Below are 19,596 nucleotides of genomic sequence, written 5' to 3'. Positions count from 1 at the left end.
GCACCTGGACCAGATGGCATCCACCCACGAATCCTAAAATAATTGAGCTGTGTAATTTCAAAGGCATTGTTTCTCATTTTTTGGGACTCTTTAATGACTGGAATAGTACCACTGGACTGGCGTAAGGCCAATAATCTGCCTATATTTAAAATGTATCAAAGTCTTTACCAAGTAACTATAGACCTGTTCATTTATTTTCTATAGTTGGGAAAATACTGGAGAGTTTAATAAAAGACCACATAAATAAGTTCTTCCTGAAAAAAATATTTTAAGCAACAGACAGTTTGTCAGAAGTTGTCAAATCTGATTTCTTTTTATGAGGAGGTAAGTAAAACCTTGGACAGAGGCGTGGCTGTGGTATACTTAGATTTTGCAAAAGCGTTTGACACAGTTCCTCCTTGCATGGCTAATGTGTAAGGTAAAGTCTACAGCCTTGGAGAAATCAGTTTGTAATTGGATAGAAAAGTGACAGAATTCAGAGTAGTATTTAATGATTCTTACTCTGAATGGTCTAGGTATGTTAGTGGTGTAACCCTAGATTTAGTGTTGGGACCCTTACTTTTGTACCACTTGCCTACTGGACACTTAAATCCTTTTCCTGCCCAGGCCAATTTGCAGCTTGCAGCACTGTCACACTTTGAATGACAATTACACGGTCATGCTACACTGTACCCATATGGCTTTTTTTTTATTTTGTTCACACAAATAGAGCTTTTTTGTGGTATTTAATCACTGCTAGGGTTATTATTTTTTGCTAAACAAACAAAAAAAGACCAAAAATTTGGAAAAAAATAAAAACAGTTTTCACAGTTTGTCATAAAATTTTGCAAACAGGTAAATTTTCTCCTTCATTGATGTGTGCTGATGAGGCTGCACTGATGGGCACTGATAGGCTGCACTGATAGGCTTCACTGATAGGCACTGATAAGGCAGCACTGATAGGCACTGATAAGGGGGCACTGATGGACACTGATGAGGTGGCACTGGCAGGCACTGATAGGTCGCATTGATAGGTGGCACTGAAGGGTGGCACTGATGGGCACTGATGGGTGATACTAAGGGGCACTGATAGGTAGCACTAATAGGTGGCACTGATGGGCACTAATAGGTGGCACTAATGGGCACTGATAGGCACTGGTAGGGGACACTGATAGGCAACACTGATGATAAGGCACTGATGGGCACTGATTGGCAGCACGGATTGGCACTGATAGGTGGCACTGGTGGGCATTGATAGGTGGCACTGGTGGGCCCTGGCAGGTGGCACTGGTGGGCGCAGATAAGGTGGCAGTGGCTCTCAGTGATCGGGACCTATGTCCCTCTGACAGATGCCGTGAACTGCTTTTTTTTCTTCTCACGCTGTCAGCGCGAGGAAAACAATTGACGATTACCAGCTCTGTTTACATCATGTGATCAGCTGTCATTGCCAGCTGATCACATGGTAAGGGGTTGGGATGGGCCCCTTACTCAGATCTGTGATCAGCCGAGTCTTGTAGACTCGGCTGATCACAGAGCGCACCACATGCACCCAGAGGAGGACGCGCAGGCAGCTCATGCACGGGAGGTCGGACATGGACGCCCTCCCGGTAATTTAGGCCCGTGCTGTAGCCGTCTTTCAGCTATAGCGTGGGCAGGAAGAGGTTAATATATTTATAAATGATATAGGGTCTGGGATTAAAAGTACCATTTTAGTCTTTGCAGATGACACCAAACTATGTGGCAAATGAGGTTTGATGTTGATAAATGTAAGGTTATGAACTTGGGGACTCAGAATATGCATACATCATACATACTAGGGGGAGCACAATTGGGGGAATCTATGGTGGAGAAGGATCTGGGTGTTCTGTTAGATCATAAGCTATAAATATGAAAAGGTTTCTTCACAGTAAGAGGTGTGAAAAGTGGAATAGACTCCCTCAAGAGCTGGTTCTATCCAGCTCAGTAGATTGTTTTAAAAAAGGTCTGGATTGTTTCCTAAATGCATATAATATAACTGGATAGCAACGCTTATAGGTAACGTTGATCATGCTTTGCTGGGGGTTTTCTCCATTCTCTGGATCAACTGTGGGTAAAGGATTGTGCATATAGGATTGTATGTTTTTTTTTCCCTTTTATTGATTGAACTGGATGGACTTGTGTCTATAATGTCCAGCAGGATAAGCTGCGATCATCATCAGTGCTGCCCATCAGTGCCATCTATTAGTGCCTATCAATGCCGCCTGTGAGTGCCCATTAGTGCCGCCTATTAGTGCCCATCAGTGCCGCCTATCAGTGCCCATCAGTACCACCTATCAGTGCTGCATATCAGTGCCACCTATCGGTGCCCATCAGTGCCGCCTATCAGTGCCCATCAGTACCACCTATCAGTGCCCATCAGTGCTGCATATCAGTGCCACCTATCGGTGCCCATCAGTGCTGCATATCAGTGCTACCTATCAGTGCCCATCAATTCTACATATTAGTACCTCCTCATCAGTGTCCATCAGTGCCACCTTATCAGTGCTAACTCATCAGTGCCTATCAGTGCTGCCTCATCAGTGCAGTCTCATCAGTGCTCATCAGTGAAGGAGAAAATAAAATTTTATAACAGAAACAAAGAAAAACTTTTTTTTTCAAAAATGATGGTCTTTTTTAGTTTGTTTAGCAAGAAATAAGAACCCCAGTGGTGATCCAATACCACCAAAAGAAAGCTCTATTTGTGGGAAGAAAATGATAACAATTTAGTTTGAGTACAGTGTTCCGTGACCACGCAATTGTCATTCAAAGTGTGACAGTGCTATAAGGCTGAAAATTGTCCTGGGCAGGAAGGGGGGAATGTCCCCTGTATTGAAGTGGCCAAGTTGTGGCATGCTCTATTTACATAACAACAAAGTGGGATATTTATGCAATTACTAATTCTAACTGGTGTCAGAATGTTCACTTAGGCAAGCCACAGGTTGCAAGAAAGAAAATTGCTTGATTCTCCCATTAACACAGTCAGCGTTGATGGATCAACTTCAGTACAACCAGCCAGCCCATACCTGGATAAAATCTTGGCTGATCCCTGCAGAACCCACTAAGATTTGATCCATCTATGGTCAGCTTTAGCTTACCTTAATCTGAAACCGGTAGAATAGACTGTGGTCAGCGTCCTAAAATGCTCCTCTAATGGGAATTAACTTCCTGAGGTCTTTTTTCTCTCTCTCTCTCTCTCTCTCTCTCTCTCTCTCTCTCTCTCTCTCTCTCACTCTCTCTCTTTCTCTCTGTTTCTCTCTCTTTCTCTCTCTGCTTCCTGTATCTGTTCAAATTCAAACATCCTGTATTACAACTCAGAGTCAAACTTCCAAGGCAGGCTTGACTTTTTTGTACTGAAACATTGTTAAATAGTGCATTCTGTGTATGAGTGACAGTAAGGATTTTTCAGTGGGTGTACATTGAGAACTACTCTCCACTCCTGCATCACAAGCAAAAAAAAAAAAAAAAAAGGTTCTTCGGTTATCACTAATCGCTCCCAATATGGAATAGAGTGCACTAGTGTATTACAGTAATACCTAGATGCAAAATAAAGTGTTGAGATGGTAAGCTGCATTTCCTGTGTGAATTTTAAGCCCATACTTTTACTGGATTGTATTTGTACTTAAGGACGGTTAAAATACGCTCAGGTATTTTGTATAGTTATAGGTCATTGCTTTTCATATATGTCAAAATCATACTGTATTTCTGGTAAAATTACCTTTACATTAATTAGACACAGTAATATTGCTATGCATGTTAACCTTATGAAAATTTAAATTTTTTAGGTTTTGCATGCAATATGAGATCAGAGTGCTTATAAAATAAATATTTCACTTTACAGACATCAAATAAATATTTTACTGTAGAGATGTTTACATTACCCATTTGAGTTTTGAATTATTATTAGCAACCCAAGTGGGAAAATGTTGTCCACAACTTTTTCTTATCAGTAAGTTCCAATGATGACAGACTTCAGGTTAGGTCTTGTCATGCATCATGATGCTACTCTCACTGGAACTCTTTGCTTCGCTATCCAGATTACATAATTGGATCCAAAATGTAAAACTAGAATGGCCTATTGAATGCAACACAGTGTAGGATCTATACCCAGAGATCAACACAATGAAAGATGAGGGTGCACTATGCGGTAAAGCAGAAAAGATGAGAAGGAGCCTGTTTCATGCATTCTCTATCACTTATACTATATGGTTTTACTGGTACCATGTCCTTTCAAATCAGACACTCAAATATCATAAATCCCTAACAAAAACCAAGCTAATAGAACTTTAAAGGTACCACACCATACATTGAAATGTTTACATTTTTATTGCAAAAAAGCTTAAAAAAATCTTTAAAAAGTTAAAACAAAGAGATATGCAAGGCAAGAATAAAAATGTATGGGAGGAAACTGCAATAGTTAAAATAGTTCATATTTAAAATAACAGTTAAAATTTACCAGTTTGCTAAATTGTTTTCATAAAAAAAAATCTTATCAATTTTCAGGGGGTTCAGTTACTTTAACTTTACATCCTGGAAAATAAAAAAAACAGCTATTATGCCATCTATTCAAGAGCTCTAAATTGATTAAATCTTTCCTAAGCGAAAACGATGGATGTCAATGCCTGGTGCTATCTTAAAAAATGCTTGTTGTCCTTTTGACCCTCTTGTGGATTTACTATCTTAGATTAAGTATACAGATAAGGGCTCATAATTTTACTCTAATGTCTCTGCATTGCTTAATTGTTACAGGTCAGTGACTCTTGTACAAAATGTTTATTCGTTCAAAGAAATAACAAAATATTACAAAGCATGGGTCAACACAGGAAGATTCATAATACAGGTAAGTGACTCAAGGCACTTAAGTGGGTGAACATAACATAGGACCATAAGTACAACACAACTTGACATTCCAGGAGTTCAGCAATAACAGCCACCAATTCTCTTTGGAAAGAGTGGCTTGTATCACACAAAGCAGGAAATCAATAAAAACACACAAACACATGTTGGATAAAAGGGTTTTACTTTCATGTTTCTAGGAGATAAAGACTCTAGAGCCAAAATGTGAAAACAAAATAAAGTAAAAAAAAATGATATAATATACAACACAGTAATTTAAAACCTTGAATAAATGGTTTAATATTAAATTTCTATGAATTTTGCTACATACTATAGTGCGAGACACATACTAAAATAGTAGGTAATGACATCACAGCTTGTTCATTAAAAAAACATATTGACAATAATAACAATCTAAAAAGTATAGCTGCTGACACTGTATTGATACATTTATGGGACAGCATTTGTTATATTGTAAATAGCCCTCTTTGGTTCTAAACATACAAGTTAACTGGTAATTGTCAGTTAAATGAAACTGATTTTAAAAGAATGTTAATATAATGCTAGTTACTCTGGTATAACAAATATCACTACTTGTACTGCATTTTTATATAAAAAGGATGTACGGTATTCAGTTTAAGAATTTACAGGCAATGCATGAACACAAAAGATTGCTACAAATTGCTGCTATAAGTAAACTTTGGTTATTGACGCTACTGTATTTTTATACTTCTCAGAAGCATACTTTTCAAGAACAAAATGAACCATTTATATAAAAGCAGTTAGTAGTTCTCCAAAGAATACTTTTTATAGGAATTCGAAAAGTTGGTGCAATTTGACTTTTTTACCATTAGATTTATCTCCTCGTACCTTTTTTATTGGTAATATTCCACATTGACCCTGATGTACTAAATGAGTAGAGTTTGTCCACTTCCAAAGTGAATTTTCATTTTGCAAAGTGAATTTTCACTTATCCTAAATTGTATCTGAACTCAAAAGCAAGATGCTATTATATTGCAGCGTGCCAATCCTAAAATAGTTATAAAGCTCTGAAATGAAAAAGGAAAAAGTGTATTGCTCTATGGTGTGTAGTGGCCTCAATCCAAAGCACCTAGGTGTGTTTGATTTCTGCTATCTCTTCCATCTGCTATTTGCATGAGTCACTTCTGACTGAGTCACTTGCCATCACCACAGAATCCCAAGAGATGGCCCTGACCCTCCTCCAGCACACAGAAGGGGGTTGACAGCCGGTACATGTTTCCCTATGAGACACACACATGCCTTCTGAAGCTCAGAATGTTGTGTAAATTGTGTACCTTAGGAGGCTGTAGAGGAGAGAGGGCTGCTGATAAAGAGATAAAACTTATGTAGGTAGGGGAGATTTGTTTCATTTCTGTATATCACTTGAGGCTTTTTTTCTTCAGTGGGTATATGTAAGGGTTTACAACCAATTTTTTACTCCTTTATTTTCACATTGGCATCAGCCAGTAGGTATGTTGTTTTTCAACTTCCTTTACCAGTCCAAGCTGTCCAGTAAAAGTGTCAGCTAGAGGGTTGAGACAAACCATATAACACTGACAGAGGTGTTTACAATGGTCAGCTATTATTCATGTATGTAAAACCTTTATGCCAACAGAAAAAAATGCTGCTGTAACTGCTGAAAACTGTTTGCTAAAGTTAGGCTTTAGTTTGTTAGTTAAGTTTATCAAAATTTGCTGGTGTATTCAAAACTACCATCTCTATATGTTGAAAATGCTGTTGTCCAGGAGTGGCTCCATTGCTCCTCCAGCTGGCCATACATTGTTCAAGTTTTGGCCAGTTCATCAGGTTCTAGCTGGACAAAACTTCATTATATGCATGGCCTGATCAGTCTTTTCCCAACATATATCATTATTTTGCTTGCACATGACTGAATTATTAAAGTCAGCACAACTTAATCTCATTCACTAATAAACATGTCATACTTACCTGCCCTGTGCAGTGGTTTTGCACAGAGCAGCCCAGATCCTACTTTTCTTTGGCTCTTCTTCTGTGCTCCTGGCCCCTCCCTCCTGTTGAGTGCCCCCACAGCAAGCAGGTTGCTATGGGGACACCCGAGTCGAGCCTCAGCTTTGTGTGTCCATTCAGACATGGAGCCGTGGCCCAGCCCCACCCCCTTTCTCTCCTCATTTGCTGACTGACTTTGATTAACAGCAGTGGAAGCCAATGATGATGCGCTGCTGTCCCAGCCAATGAGGCAGGGATTCCTCAGCAGCTAAATCAATCTAGAAACATCACTGGACCTAGAGGGGGCTCAGGTAAGTATTAGGGGGGCTGAGGGGGGCTGCTGCACACAGAATGCATTAAGATAAAAAAAAACTTCTGCTTTTACAATCACTTTAAGGAAAATTTCACATTGGAAAGAGAAACATCATATATATAGCCTAATGAAAGATGTGAAATTGTGCTGACTTCCATGCAAATGATTGTGTATGTAATAGATTCAATTACCGGTTAGAGAGTAAAAAGAAGGGTTTATATGCAAGAAAGGTACTTGCGCAGATATTGTATCCAACCTCTCAGAAAATCCATAGGTGCCCATATGCCAATTGGTCTCTTCTTTGGAGAAAATGTAATAAAAGGGTAACTCCACTTTCATGAGAAAAAAATTAGCAAACAACAAAAAATAATATAGCGTATACAATTGAAACTCAAGTCATATTTTTATTGAATGTTATTAAAAATTAGCTTTTCTTTTTCAATCTGCATCTCTGTAATTTTCTGTAAAATGCAATGCAGTATGGCTACCTGGAGGCATTCTGTACACAGATGGTGTGCAGAACGCCCCCTGAAAATTTTATTTCCTGTTTGTGAGATTAGCTTACTGATTTTCCCAGAAGTCTGCACTAACATACAAATCTGATTTTTGCCATCCCTTGCAGCAAAAAAATATAATTTCTGGTGAGATACTCCCAATGGGAAATTACATCTAAAGGGATGTATACCCGGCCAATTTCCTTATTAGAGCCCTGCAGGTGCAGCAGCTGATTGATAGTTATAAAACTATTCCCATACAGATTCACTCTGGACACAGACAAACAACTATTTCTTTAGAATAAAAAAGGTAGAAATTTTCAACAAAGTTTGTTAAAATTCTTGCAATGTACATATATAACCCAGAGGGGAATGTTTTTTCCTCAACACAAATGGAGTTGATCTTTAAGCTTTTACTGTTCAGTATGCCATCTAAATTACATTGTGTGGAGTCCTAACATTCCAATAGCAACTGAAAATATAATAAGCAGATGTCTTATTGCCATTTGTACTTGATATTACATCTGTTCATAGATAGGCAGCCCCCCGATCACTCTTTGCATCTATTTTATGCAAGAAGCTGGCAAGTAAGCCAACCAATAGGGATGAGCCGAGTCGAATGTAAGTTTGGCTCGAACATCAGGAGTTCGCCCACTCGCCGAATACAGAACATTAGGGGGCATTCCAGGGAAATTTGCACACCCATGCGAGATCCCAGTGCATTGACGGCTGCTGAATGGCCAAAGCATGCACCTGACCTGCATGCTTTGGCCATTCACAGCGCGCTCTGCTGTGAGAGCAATGATTGGCCAAAGGCAGGGTGCCTTTGGCCAATCATGGCTCAGGGGGCTGAGCCCATGCCCCACACTATGTAAGGCTGCTTACACGGCAGCCGTACATAGTTTTATGAATGGGAGCAATAAAATGACATTTGTGAAGGAAAAAATTTAACTTAAAACTGCTTGCGGCTGTAATGTATTGCTAGATCCCAGCAATATACATAAAAATCATTGAAAAAAATGGCATAGGTACCCCCCCCAGTCCATTACCAGGCCCTTTGGGTCTGGTATGGATTTTAAGGAGAACCCCGTGCCAAGATAAAAAAAATGGCGTGGTGGTCCCCCCCAAAATCCATTCCAGGCCCTTCAGATCTGGTATGGATTTTAAAGAGAACCCCATGCCAAAATGTAAAAAAAAATGGCCTGGGGGTCCCCCCAAAATTCATACCAGACCCTTATCCAAGCACGCAACCTGGCAGGCTGCAGGAAAAGGGGGGGCGAGAGATCGCCCCCCTCCTGAACCGTACCAGGCCACATGCCCTCAACATGTTCTCCCTAAAACACCTTGTCCCCATGTTGATAGGGAGAAGAGCCTCTTCCCCACAACCCTTGCCCGGTCATTGTGAGGGTCTGCAGGTGGGGGGCTTATCAGGATCTGAAGCCCCCTTTAACAAGGGGACCTCCAGATCCTGCCCCCCATGTGAACAGGTATCAGGTACATTGTACCCCTACACATTCACCAAAAAAAGTGTCAAATGGTAAAAATGACAGGAGACAGTCCTTTATTTTTAAAAAAGTTTACATCACCAGGTGGCCCCACCCTCAGCTATATAACAGTTGTTATTGCAAAAAGCCTGCAGTCACAGGACGCCTCCTTTTTTCGGATCGTTGGTGCTGTCATTGAAGAGTTACATTGAGGGACACTTTTTTTTTAATAAAGGACTTGTCCCAAACTATCTAATGTCATTTTTACCATTTTGACACTTTTTTTGGTGAATGTGTAGGGGTACAATGTACCCAGTACCCATTCACATATTCACATGGGGGGCTGGGGGTTCCCTTGTTAAAAGGGGCTTCCAGATTCTGATAAGCCCCCACCTGGGACCCCAAAACACCCTCCCCATGTTGAGGGCATGTGGCCTGGTACGATTCAGGAGGGGGGGGGCGCTCTCTCGTTTCCCTCTTTTCCTGCGGCCTGCAAGGTTACGTGCTCGGATAAGGGTCTGGTATGGATTTTGGGGGGACCTCCACGCAATTTTTTTTTACATTTTGGCACGGGGTTCCCCTTAATATTCATACCAGACCCAAAGGACCTGGTAATGGACTGGAGAGGGGGAACCTATGCCGATTTTTTCAATGATTTTTATCTATATTGCCGGGATCCGACAATTCATTACAGCCACGAGCAGTTTTAAATGACATTTTTTCCTTTAGTGGTACTGTTCTAAACACGGGAAAGATGCGCTACTTTACAGGGATACTAAGGACACCCCCAGGCACTATATTTAAAGGAATATTTCATTTTTATTGTTTCACTTTAAGCATTAAAAAAAATCACTGCTCTGGAAAAAAACTGCAGTTTTTAATTTATTTTTTTGCATTGATACATGTCCCCTGAGGCAGGACCCAGGTCCCCAAACACTTTTTATGGCAATAACATGCATATAAGCCTTTAAAATTAGCACTGTTGATGTTTCATGTTCGTGTCCCATAGACTTTACCGGTGTTCACATGTTCGCACAAATTTTTTTGCCTGTTCGCAAGTTCTGGTGTGAACTGAACTGGGAGGTGTTTGGCTCATCCCTACCAACTAATAGAGTGTGAGGAGCAGGAGTCACTCTGTTCCCTTTTAGAAAGTTAAATTATTTTCTATTTTGAGCTTGGTATTGTTCGGCACACTACAACATATAAATATTTAATGGTAGTTCCTATATACTTTCAGTTTACTTTTGGTACTATCAAAATGCTTAATATGGACACATTGTATATATCTTCTTGCAAAATGGAGCCATCTACTTTAGACTCCAATTGTAACTTTCAGCTTAACACAGATAAATACATTCCAAGTCATGAAAAACAAAAGGAGTGCAAATTCTTACAGTTTCATATTTCTTCAGAAAGCAGCCACAGCCTGAATAGAACTGCCTGTCTCCTGCTAATACGCTGTAGAGAAGAATTCTTGCTTTTTCTGTGGAAGCAGTGGTCTTTCTGCAGAGGTAACACATGCCCCCTGCTCTGTCAGCTCTATAGTTGGGCAATCAGCAAATCTCATGCTCCCTGCTAATTAGAGAATTATAGGTTTGTTCTCATGCACCTGGAGTGTATTTAAACTGTAAGCTTTTTTTTAAGCCAGTCCTTGCACACAATACTGATTTATGAATACTGGATCTCCCCGGCAGAAAATTCTTGCCCAAAAAATGTGAATATGGTCCATAGAGTGTACATGTTTACCTGGGTAAAAAAGTGTTATTCCACAATAACACAGGGGAGGTATGATTACTGCAAGTATTTGTACATATTTGCATATTTGCAAAAGAATTATGAGTAATACTATTTTTTTTACTAATCTAAACACATCACTAATTTACTAATATTTACACTGAGCAAAATTATAAATGCAACACTTTTGTGTTTGCCCCTATTTATCATGAGCTGAACTCAAAGATCTATGATTTTTCTATGTACACAAAAGGCCTATTCCGCTCAAATATTGTTCACAAATCTGTACTTATCCTTTGCCAAGATAATCCATCCACCTCACAGGTGTGGCATATCAAGATGCTGATTAGACAGCATGATTATTGTGCAGGTGTGCCTTAGGCTGGCCGCACTAAAAGGCCACTCTAAAATGTGCAGTTTTATCACACAGCACAATACCACGGATGTCACAAGTTTTGAGGGAGCATGCAATTGTCATACTGACTGCAGGAATGTCCACCAGAGCTGTTGCCCTTGAATTGAATGTTCATTTCTCTACCATAAGCCATCTCCAAAGGCGTTTCAGAGAATTTGGCAGTGCATCCAACCGCAGACCACGTGTAGGCACACCAGCCCGGGTCCTCAACACCCAGCATCTTCACCTCCAAGATCGTCTGAGACCAGTCACCCGGACAGCTGCTGCAACAATCATTTTGCATAATCAAAGAATTGCTGCACAAACTGTCAGAAACCATCTCAGGGAAGCTCATCTGCTTGCTTGTCGTCCTCATCGGGGTCTCAACCTGACTGCAGTTCACCCTCGTAACCAACTTGAGTGGGCAAATGCTGACATTTTAGGGCATTTGGCACTTTGGAGAGGTGTTCTCTTCATGGATGAATCCCGGTTTTCACTGTACAGGGCAGATGGCAGACAGCGTGTATGGCATTGTGTGGGTGAGTGGTTTGCTGATGTCAACATTATGGATCAAGTGGCCCATGGTGACGGTGGGGTTATGGTATGGGCAGGCGTATGCTATGGACAATGAACACAGGTGCATTTTATTGATGCCATTTTGAATGCAAAGAGATACCGGGATGAGATCCTGAGGCCCATTGTTGTGACATTCATCCACGACAATCACCTCATGTTGCAGCATGATAATGCATGGCCCCATGTTGCAAGGGTCTGTACACAATTCCTGGAAGCTGAAAACATCCCAGTTCTTGTATGGCCAGCATACTCACCGGACGTGTCACCCATTGAGCATATTTGGGATGCTCTGGATCGGCGTATACAACAGCGTGTTCCAGTTCCTGCCAATATCCAGCAACTTCACACAGCCATTGAAGAGGAATGGACCAACGTTCCACAGGCCACAATCAACAACCTGATCAACTCTATACGAAGGAGATGTGCTGCACTGCCTAAGGCAAATGGTGGTCACACCAGATACTGACAGGTTTTTGAACCCCCCGGACCCTCCAATACAGTAAAACTACACATTTTAGAGTGGCCTTTTATTGTGGCCAGCCTAAGGCACACCTGTGCAATAATCAACCTGTCTAATCAGCATCTTGATATGCCACGCCTGTGAGGTGGATGGATTATCTCGACAATGGAGAAATGCCCACTAACACAGATTTAGACAGATTTGTGACCAATATTTGAGAGAAATAGGCCTTTTGTGTACATAGAAAAAGTCGTAGATCTTTGCGTTCAGCTCATGATAAATAGGGGCAAACACAAAAGTGTTGCGTTTAAAATTTTGCTCAGTGTATGTGCATGTATGTGCAGGCCCAATAAAAGCTATGGTCTGCATTTAGATTAGTAAAAAATGTCTAACAAAGTGGTGTTCTTGGTGAAAGGGCTCTAAGATATGAACATTTTGTGAATCTGGCTCAAAAAATAAAAGGTTTGGGAGTATAATGTACATTTGCAAAAACAGAGGCAAACTATATATCCAGAGTTAATACATCCATTACAGTTTATAATGGCTATGTTTCTAAAACTTCAAAGCAGGCTTGCTAAAAAACTAAATACCTGACATTTTAATTAAAATGATTATGATAACCCTTTAACAGATAAAGTGTTACTGTAATTAACATTGCACAGACATATAATAAATAGTGTTTATAAATACCAAGGAATGTCTGATATATAAAGGTATATGTCATGTTGCTGTTAATCAAAACATTCCTTAGTTTAGGCAGGCTGTAGTGTAGACAGATAAAAAGCTCAGGCAAAACACTTTCAACATTAAATGATAAATCACAACTGTTACTTAAATTATGTTTGCTCCTCAGTCCCTGCATTCATTAATACAGTGCACATGCTAAGTATAGAAACTTTAAAAAAAGCATTAGCTTGATAAGGTAACATGTTAATGGAACATCCATACACTGTACATTTTCAGTACACAAAGATTTTAAATTTATATATAAAAAAAGAGTGCAATTTTTTTCATTAGTTAAAAGCTGGGTTTCGTACGCCACATAAAACCAAGCTGTTGTTCTTCCTTCTGTTCAAGAGGACAAGAGAAATAATGAAAAACCCAAAGCTGGTGACACCAAGAATTACTACTCCTGAGATGAGGGCACTGGTCACTGAGTTCATTTGGAACGAAGGGTTTTGCGGTTGAGCTGCAAAATATACAAGTAAATAGAGTACATAATAAGAATACATGAACAATGCTGACTATACCTGCTGTCATGACCATCATGTTTCTGGCAGTGGTTGTAGTTTCCTGTTGGTGGCCTGTTAAAGTAACACCCCTAATTTATTGGTATAAGCATCAATGCCAAGCATTGAACTATACAATTTACCCTCATTTCCCAATGCACCTACAAAGTGAGCGAGCGCAGGAAAAGGAAACAAATTAATTGGAAATATATTTCTCCATGAAGCAGGGAGGCATGCAATTGCAGGATTGTTAGTTGGGCATCATTAACTTATATGTTGTAATTTTTAAATTTATGAATCTTTTATAAATGTAGCAGAATATACAGTGCATTAGGTTTTGTTGTCAGGAATAGGGATGAGCTTCGAGTTTGACTCGAACATCAGCTGTTCGCCAGTTTGCCGAACAGTGAACAATTTGGGGTGTTCTCGGCAAATTCAAAAGCCTCGGAACACCCTTTAAAAGTCTATGGGAGAAATCAAAAGTGCTAATTTTAAAGGCTTATATGCATGGTATTGTCATAAAAAGTGTTTGGGGACCTGGGTCCTTCCCCAGGGGACATGTATCATTGCAAAAAGAATTTTTTCGGGAGCAGTGATTTTAATAAAGCTTAAAGTGAAACAATAAAAGTGTAATATTCCTTTAAATTTCGTACCTGGGGGTGTCTATAGTATGTCTGTAAAGGGGCGCATGTTTCCCGTGTTTAGAACAGTCTGACAGCAAAATGACATTTCAAAGGAAAAAAAGTCATTTAAAACTACTCGCGGCTATAACGAATTGTCGGTCCGACAATACACATAAAAGTTCATTGATAAAACCGGAACCAAAATTTTTTTTAAAAATGGCGTAGGGGTCCCCCTCAAAGTCCATACCAGACCCTTATCCGAGCATGCAACCTGGCAGGAAGCAGGAAAAGAGGAGGGACGAGAGAGCGCACCCCCTGAACCGTGGCAGGCCACATGCCCTCAACATTGGGTGGGTGCTTTGAGGTAGCCCCCCCAAAGCACCTTGTCCCCACCACCCTTGGCCGGTGGTTGTGGAGGTCTGCGGGCGGGGGCTTATCAGAATCTGGAAGCCCCCTTTAACAAGGGGACCCCCAGATCCCGGCCCCCGTGTGTGAATTGGTAATGGGGTACAAATGTACTTTTTCACAAAAAAGTGTCAAAATGGTTAAAAAACACAAGAGATGGTTTTTGACAAGTCCTTTATTAATTTCTTCTTCTTTCTGCTTCTTCTTCCATCTTCTTTCTTCTGGTCTATCTTCGGTGAAACACTTTTATTGTTTCACTTAAAGCATTATTAAAATCACTGCTCCCGAAAAAAACTGCCGTTTTTAAAAATTCTTTTTGCATTGATACATGTCCCCTGGGGCAGGACCCAGGTCCCCAAACACTTTTTATGACAATAACTTGCATATAAACCTTTAAAATGAGCACTTTTGATTATTCATGTTCATGTCCCATAGACTTTAACGGTGTTCGCGTGTTTGAACAAATTTTTTGCCAAGTTCTGCTGCGAACCGAACCAGGGGGTGTTCGGTTCATCCCTAGTCAGGAACCTCAATACTTATTCCTAGGTTTTGTCACCCTAGCAATGACCTCTCCCCCCTACTAACCTTAACTCAGATTCGCATGCCATGTGAACCAAACCAGCTTTCTATGGAGCCGGTTCACATATATGGAGCCGGTTCACATATATGCGGTGCAGCAGCAGTGTGAATTTGCTCTGAATTTAAGTCCTGTACATTTTCTGATTCAAATGTGAATTCCAGGCTCATTGCCTTCTATGGGAACACATCTGAATCTGAGCACATCTCATCAGTTTTGAACACAAATACAATCAGAAAAAAAAAGCATGCCACCCCCAAATCCATACCAGGTGGATTTTAAGGGGGACCCCATGCCATTTTTTGTTTTTCAATTTTGTTGTAGAGTTCTGGTATGGATTTTGAGGGGAACCCCAAGCCAATTTTTTTTTTAAAATGATGTGGGGCTTCCCCCAAAATCCATACCAGACCCTTATCCAAGCATGCACATAAAGTAAAACAAGAAACCACTCATGCACTGCCAATACATAAAAATACAATTTGAAAACATTCTGAAAATCCCCCTCTTCAGCTGCTGCAATCACTTAGGTGTATGTGTTCCCCACCAATCTCAATAAACAGGTAATTATACCATGTTGCGCTGCTGAGAATATTAGATAACATATATATTAACTTCACCACAGTGTCTCAATGTGTTATTCTTACCCACAAGCAACACATTTTACACCAGTAAATTAAATTATAATACATAAGTGCCCAAACAGTTCCATACTATAGTGTCTTCATCCACTTCTAATATATTCTTCACATGCTTGTACACCATGATAATAAATCCAAGTGCAATCTCAAAAGACAGTGATCCCAGAATCCCAGTGCTGCAAGCACTCTTCAAATTGTGTACATCCCCTCACAGTAAGTAAATATGTGCCCTGACCTTAATCTTTTTACCTATAAGTAAAATATAGGTCTCAATGTGCTTCCCCCTCTCTGCGGATAGTTTGGAATGCTCTCTGTTTATCACAGGCACTCCACTTGCCTACTCTATGTTGCAGGGTCACTGGGTTTGATTTACTAAAGCTGGAGAGTGCAAAATCTGGAGCAGCTCTGCATAGAAACCACTGATGCCCAAGCAAACCACTACCACGTACTACCAGTACTAAAGCTGCAGCAAAAACTCTTGATCTGTTTGAAAATGGCTATTTTAGAAGAATGCTCCTTAAAGCAGTACTCCAGGCAAATATAAAAAATGAATGTAGTTTTTTTATTTAAGAAAAAAAATGAAGGGGCATTTCACATCAGAATGCGGTGTGGGAAACCCACGTTTCCCATACAGCATTCAAAACGCATTTCAGTGGGTACCAGTGTTAACTTAACAACGCCCCAAATGCAGGTCGCAAACACAGTACATTTGTCTGCACTGAAACGCATGGTACAGTTTTCTTTATTTTTCACTACAGCAATAATACACTGACTTACCAAGCTGGGAGTTGTTTGTTGGAGTTTCATCTGTAATAAACAAATAATACTTGCAGTTAGCTGTTTTCACAATACATAAAATCAAAAATGGCGAATAAGGCACAGTGCATATTTTTCAGTCTTTGGCTTAAAACTGAACTCCAGGTATGATCCTGCTTAAATACTTACATTGATCAAACTTGAACCAATGTAAGTATGTCCATTTCATAACAGATGGGGTACTGGGGAAGCTGGAAATAAATATAGTAGTCAATGCTACCACAGTGATAGCTGATTGGATGAGGTAGAGAGGAGGGGGTTGATGTCACAATTTACTGAAAATAAAAAAATAAATAATGGTGGCAGTGCCAATAGAGCAACCCCCTGTGGTCAGTGTGCAGTGGGGCGGCCCCTCAGCACAGGACCCAGAAGATTGTTGAGATCACTATTGTAACTCTGCATACTACAGACATTGCTAGCTTCCGCAGTGGTCACTCAGGTATGAGATATGTGCACTTACATTCGTCCAACCTGAACCAATATAAGCATGCAATTACGGTCATACCTGGAGTTCAGTAAACCTGTAATTTGCGCATGCAAGGCAAAGCTAACTTTGCACCCCTATTTTCCTTGCTAAGCTGTATACACTCATAGTATGATAAAGAGTTATCATGCAAGTTTATCATGCAAGTCTAAACAGCATTTTTTTTCTATTTTTTTTTTTTATTTAACCACTTCAGCCCAGGAAGGATTTACCCCCTTCCTGACCAGAGCACTTTTTACAATTTGGCACTGCGTCGCTTTAACTGCCAATTGCGCGGTCATGCAATGCTGTACCCAAACGAAATTTGCGTCTTTTTCTTCCCACAAATAGAGCTTTCTTTTGATGGTATTTGATCACCTCTGCCGTTTTTATTTTTTGCGCTATACACGGAAAAAGACCGAAAATTTTGAAAAAAATTGATATTTTCTACTTTTTGTTCTAAAAAAAATCCAATAAACTCAATTTTAGTCATACATTTAGGCCAAAATGTATTCGGCCACATGTCTTTGGTAAAAAAAATGTCAATAAGTGTATATTTATTGGTTTGCGCAAAAGTTATAGCGCCTACAAACTAGGGTACATTTTTTGGAATTTACACAGCCTTTAATTTATGACTGCCTATGTCGTTTCTTGAGGTGCTAAAATGGCAGGGCAGTACAAAACCCCCACAAATGACCCCATTTTGGAAAGTAGACACCCCAAGGAAATTGCTGAGAGGCATGTTGAGCCCATTGAATATTAATTTTTTTAGTCCCAAGTGATTGAATAATGACAAAAAAAAAAATTACAAAAAGTTGTCACTAAATGATATATTGCTCACACAGGCCATGGGCATATGTGGAATTGCACCCCAAAATACATTTAGCTGCTTCTCCTGAGTATGGGGATACCACATGTGTGGGACTTTTTGGGAGCCTAGCCGCGTACGGGGCCCCGAAAACCAATCACTGCCTTCAGGATTTCTAAGGGCGTACATTTTTGATTTTACTCCTCACTACCTATCACAGTTTTGAATGCCATAAAATGCCCAGATGGCATAAACCCCCCCCAAATGACCCCATTTTGGAAAGTAGACACCCCAAGCTATTTGCTTTGAGGCATGTTGAGTCCATGGAATGTTTTATATTTTGACACAAGTTGCGGGAAAGTGACAAATTTTTTTTTTTTTTGCACAAAGTTGTCACTTAATGATATATTGCTCACACAGGCCATGGGCATATGTGGAATTGCACCCCAAAATACATTTAGCTGCTTCTCCTGAGTATGGGGATACCACATGTGTGGGACTTTTTAGGAGCCTAGCCGCGTACGGGGCCCCGAAAACCAATCACCGCCTTCAGGATTTCTAAGGGCGTGAATTTTTGATTTCACTCTTCACTGCCTATCACAGTTTCGGAGGCCATGGAATGCCCAGGTGGCACAAACCCCCCCCAAATGACCCCATTTTGGAAAGTAGACACCCCAAGCTATTTGCTGAGAGGCATGGTGAGTATTTTGCAGCTCTCATTTGTTTTTGAAAATAAAGAAAGGCAAGAAAAATTTTTTTTTTTCTTTTTTCAATTTTCAAAACTTTGTGACAAAAAGTGAGGTCTGCAAAATACTCACTATACCTCTCAGCAAATAGCTTGGGATGTCTACTTTCCAAAATGGGGTCATTTGGGGTTTTTGTTTTTGCCACCTGGGCATTCCATGGCCTCCGAAACTGTGATAGGCAGTGAAGAGTGAAATCAAAAATTTACGCCCTTAGAAAGCCTAAAGGCGGTGCTTGGTTTTCGGGGTCTCGTGCGCGGCTAGGCTCCCAAAAAGTCCCACACATGTGGTATCCCCGTACTCAGGAGAAGCAACAGAATGTATTTTGGGGTGTAATTTTACATATTCCCATGGCATGTTTGAGCAATATATCATTTAGTGACAACTTTGTGCAAAAAAAAAAAAAAAAAATTGTCTCTTTCCCGCAACTTGTGTCACAATATAAAATATTCCATGGACTCGACATGCCTCTCAGCAAATAGCTTGGGGTGTCTACTTTCCAAAATGGGGTCATTTGGGGGGGGTTTGAACTGTCCTGGCATTTTATGCACAACATTTAGAAGCTTATGTCACACATCACCCACTCTTCTAACCACTTGAAGACAAAGCCCTTTCTGACACTTTTTGATTACATGAAAAAATTTTTTTTTTTTGCAAGAAAATTACTTTGAACCCCCACACATTATATATTTTTTTAAAGCAAATGCCCTACAGATTAAAATGGTGGGTGTTTAATTTTTTTTTTTCACACAGTATTTGCGCAGCGATTTTTCAAACGCATTTTTTGGGGAAAAAACACACTTTTTTAAATTTTAATGCACTAAAACACACTATATTGCCCAAATGTTTGATGAAATAAAAAAGATGATCTTAGGCCGAGTACATGGATACCAAACATGACATGCTTTAAAATTGCGCACAAACGTGCAGTGGCGACAAACTGAATACATTTTTAAAAGCCTTTAAAAGCCTTTACAGGTTACCACTTTAGATTTACAGAGGAGGTCTACTGCTAAAATTACT

General features: G+C 40.1%; 1 protein-coding gene across 1 annotated transcript in view; it reads right to left on the bottom strand.

Moving 5' to 3' along the window:
- Window positions 1-13,284: 13,284 nt before the first annotated feature.
- LOC141129908 (zona pellucida-like domain-containing protein 1) overlaps window positions 13,285-19,596 on the bottom strand; it is a 169,507-nt gene continuing 163,195 nt past the window's right edge. Inside the window, exons 9-10 of the mRNA XM_073617942.1 lie at window positions 16,521-16,550; window positions 13,285-13,460 (exon numbers count right to left, since the gene is read on the bottom strand). Of these exons, the coding sequence (XP_073474043.1) occupies window positions 13,285-13,460; window positions 16,521-16,550 (206 nt within the window). The remainder of the gene's footprint in view (window positions 13,461-16,520; window positions 16,551-19,596) is intronic.

This window comes from Aquarana catesbeiana, linkage group LG02, assembly GCF_042186555.1.
Source record: "Aquarana catesbeiana isolate 2022-GZ linkage group LG02, ASM4218655v1, whole genome shotgun sequence".
Classification (NCBI taxonomy): Eukaryota; Metazoa; Chordata; class Amphibia; order Anura; family Ranidae; genus Aquarana; species Aquarana catesbeiana.
This window is presented reverse-complemented; position numbering and strand designations above follow the sequence as displayed.